Here is a 3,619-nt window from a genome sequence, read left to right on the forward strand (position 1 = left end):
TAACTCGCTTTTTTTAGGATAACTGGAAAGGTTTGGAGTTCAAGTGACCTGTTGAAGAGCATGAGAATTCTTTGGAGACAATTCCTAACCTATACTTCTTCTCAAGGTCATGTTTTTTATTAATGGGTTTAAGTATTCCCTTTGTAAGCAAGGGATTGTTAAGCCTTTTGGTTATGCTTACAAAAAAGTCACAGGACAGACATTATCAGCAGCAGTTATAAAATTGTCAATAGCAGTTTCATTGTGCAGCCTAAAACTTAACTCCCTTGACTCTAGAGGTATATATATTAGGTTTAGGTTAGGTTTTTTTAATTAAACCAGCCAGGATGAGTGAAGCCATGAAGGGCGTTTTTATTAATTAAAACACCCAAATGTTGGGTGCTTCAGGTGTTGTTCCTCTTGGATGATCTTGTACCTCTCTGTCTCACACCTGTAAGAATGAGTGATATGGTTAAGGGGGAAACAAAGTGCAGGCAAGGCAATGGAGGCCAGTAGTAATCTTAGGGCTAGGATAATTAGAAATTAGAGAAATTAAGTAAGAGAAATTAGCAAGAGAAATCAGGTAAAATTTATTATACTTAACTTTTGTATCATCAGTTTAGTAGTAAATCTTCATCTTCATCATCATCATCTTCACTGTCACAAAGCTCCAGGTAGGGCTCAGAAACATCAACATCCTCTTCCTGGTATCCAAATAAACGCTTTGCATCACTCAGCTTGTCAGAACACAACTTTTGCCCTTGCTTCAAAAGAGCCAAGATTCCACTCTTATTTTTGGTTGATAGGTGCTTCTCTTCAATAGTGTACTTGTTAGGATCCTGTAATATATAGACTATTTAATGGGGTTTAAGACATTTACAAATTTCCCTGAAAATACTAAAGAAATTAGAATAAATAAATAAAGTTTTCGGTAAAAGTTCAAATATATGTAAAACACACCAGTACAGTATATGAAAACCATGGAATTGTCTACCTGTCAAAGTTGTAAATAGCAAGACTTTACTCAAGTATAAAATTCTGCTGGATAAATGTTTATGAAGAACTGAATTGCAACACACATTTAGGCTGTTAGCTTACCTTGCTTAGATATGAAGGAAAAATTCCACATAACAACTCTTCAGTATGTTCGGTTAAAATCTCTCTCTTATTCTTGTAATATGCGAGATAATGCAGCATTTCTTGAACAGTGTGTTGTTGCTCTTCTCTGGATCTCTTCTGAAGCTCCACATCTTCTACTGCCTTCTTTTTTTGAGCAAGGGACACTAATAAAAGAGGAAAATTATATTTACTGCAAGTAAACTACAACTCAATTTAATGTAATTACAGTTTAGGTACTTGCATTATACATACTATACATAGTTTATTGTGCAGTATCAACCTGATAAAAACCTACGGATTATGATACTGCACCTATTTTACAAACAGTAGTGATGATATTTTACTTCAAAAATAAGTAAAGCTTATCCATTATGCATGCTAAATGTTAGTTATCTTGATAAGGCCGAATTGTAACCCCTGATAAAATGAGATGTAGTTACATACCATTTTGGCTATGATGAGGCAATAAATTGTGCCATGGCAGGATACCTTCTATTGCATCCTTTTCACTGAGAATTTCAGAGTTTTCACTATTGTAGATTTTTATGAAGCCTTGAAGCTTTTTCCTATCACACTCATTTCTGTGCCGGAGTGAAGAGCGCATTTTACTGGATGCTGCAAATAAAGTTTTTTGGCTGAAAGTTTTAAAGTTGTTAAAAAAATTTCCTCATCATAAGAGTTTGTTCTGGAAACTGGAACATATTGGAGGGGTGACAGGTAAGCTTCTAACATGGATTAAAAAATTTCAAACTGATAGAAAAATGAGGGCAGTAATCAGAGGCAATGTATTGGACTGGAGAAATGTCACGAGTGGAGTACCACAGGGTTTAGTTCTGGCATTCATGGATAAATAATAAATAAATTGTTCATGATTTTTTTAGACAAAAGCTAGAATATGCAGCAGTTGTATGGTGCCCATATCTTAAGAAGTACATGTACAAACTTGAAATGATACAAAGACGTCATGGGTGTCATAGGGGCCCCAGCACACTGGTTTGCTAAAGGGCCATTAATGCTGTCGAGACCTTATGGGCCCTTGGACCCATTACGTTAAGACATAGTGCTGTATTGGGCCACACACTTTTTGCCATATACATCAATGACAGAGATGATTGAATTGAAATTATATATATATATATATATATATATATATATATATATATATATATATATATATATATATATATATATATATATATATATATATATAAATATCTTTGATATCCCCAGAGTCAAAGTTATTCTGTGTAAATACACTATGCAAATAAAGGGACCTTGTCTATGGAACTCACTCGCTAACAAATTTAAAAACTGTCCAACTTCTGCCATTTTAAAAAATAAAACCAAAAAGTACCTAAATTTTTTCTTGATAGTTTCCTAACTAGTGTATTAAACTCGCACTGTATCTTATGAAATCCAATGCCAGAATATATGTGCCTAAACCATACAACTTTTCCATTGTAATCATTGCTATCACCTTATATCATGATTGTTATATTGAATGCATATCTTACTATATTATACCTTGAAATATTCCTCAAATTATGCTACAATTTATATGTTGATAACCCTCAAATTTTACTTTAATGTACATAGTAATCTTTGTGATACTTTCTTAGAATGTACCAGCCAATTTTTTTCCATTTAAGCTTTAAATTGCCTATTTAAAATTATCTGTTAGATTAAGGACCTGCCCAAAACACTGTGTGCTAGTGGCTTTACAAGAATGTAAAAACATCAATGCTATGTACTCTCATAATCCCAGTGTGCTAACTTGTATATAAATAAATAAACAAATAGTATGTAAGTACTGTACAGCATTATTCATGTTGATTCTATACCTTATCAAGCAAGTTCAGCATAAGAAGAATACAAATGAATACAACAGATGTAGACAAACTTCAATACCTGATTTTCAATCCTTCGTAGAACCCGGCTTGCTGTATTTCGTTCTAAAGCCTTCTTGCCTTTAAGTAGAAAACGGGCTTCCTCTTCTTTCTTCATTAATTCTCTACTGTTTCGGAAGTCACACTGGCAGAACTTGCAAACATTGCTTCGGACATGCACACATTGTTTGCAGTTTGTGCATCTCCTCAAGAATTTTCCCTGAAGACCTGAAGGAAATAGTTTCTAATAAAATACTTATATTCAAATGACCTATGCTGCAAAAATTATAAGTTAAATTGTTGTTAAAATGTACTACAGTAATTAAATATATTATTTAAATTATGAAATAATCTACATTAACACTAGTGAGAGCAATGTTAAAAATTTTAGGACTGCATCTGGAAATAACTTTAATTTTGGATGTGATTAACCATGCTGTAACTCGTATAACAAAACTGAGAGGAGTTGAATCCAACAGCCTGATTGACCAGGCTGTTAATTTCAAGCGAATACTATATTATTGGAAGAAAAAAAAATTATATATATATATATATTAATCAATATTGTAACTTTTTTTGTGTAATGACGTTTTCAAATAAAGTTAGATAAATATACACACATACCAAAAGAATAA

The 3,619-nt window shown here is 32.7% G+C and overlaps 1 protein-coding gene across 1 annotated transcript; it reads right to left on the reverse strand.

The window, feature by feature from the left end:
* Positions 1-327: 327 nt before the first annotated feature.
* On the reverse strand, positions 328-2,181 carry LOC138364096 (uncharacterized). The gene is made up of 3 exons (XM_069323494.1): positions 1,543-2,181; positions 1,078-1,262; positions 328-818 (listed from the first exon to the last, which is right to left on the reverse strand). The coding sequence occupies exons 1-3, from the start codon at positions 1,700-1,702 to the stop codon at positions 594-596; spliced, it is 570 nt and encodes a 189-aa protein (XP_069179595.1). The 5' UTR covers positions 1,703-2,181; the 3' UTR covers positions 328-593.
* Between the last annotated feature and the right edge of the window lie 1,438 nt (positions 2,182-3,619).

Source organism: Procambarus clarkii, chromosome 12, assembly GCF_040958095.1.
Source record: "Procambarus clarkii isolate CNS0578487 chromosome 12, FALCON_Pclarkii_2.0, whole genome shotgun sequence".
Lineage (NCBI taxonomy): Eukaryota > Metazoa > Arthropoda > Malacostraca > Decapoda > Cambaridae > Procambarus > Procambarus clarkii.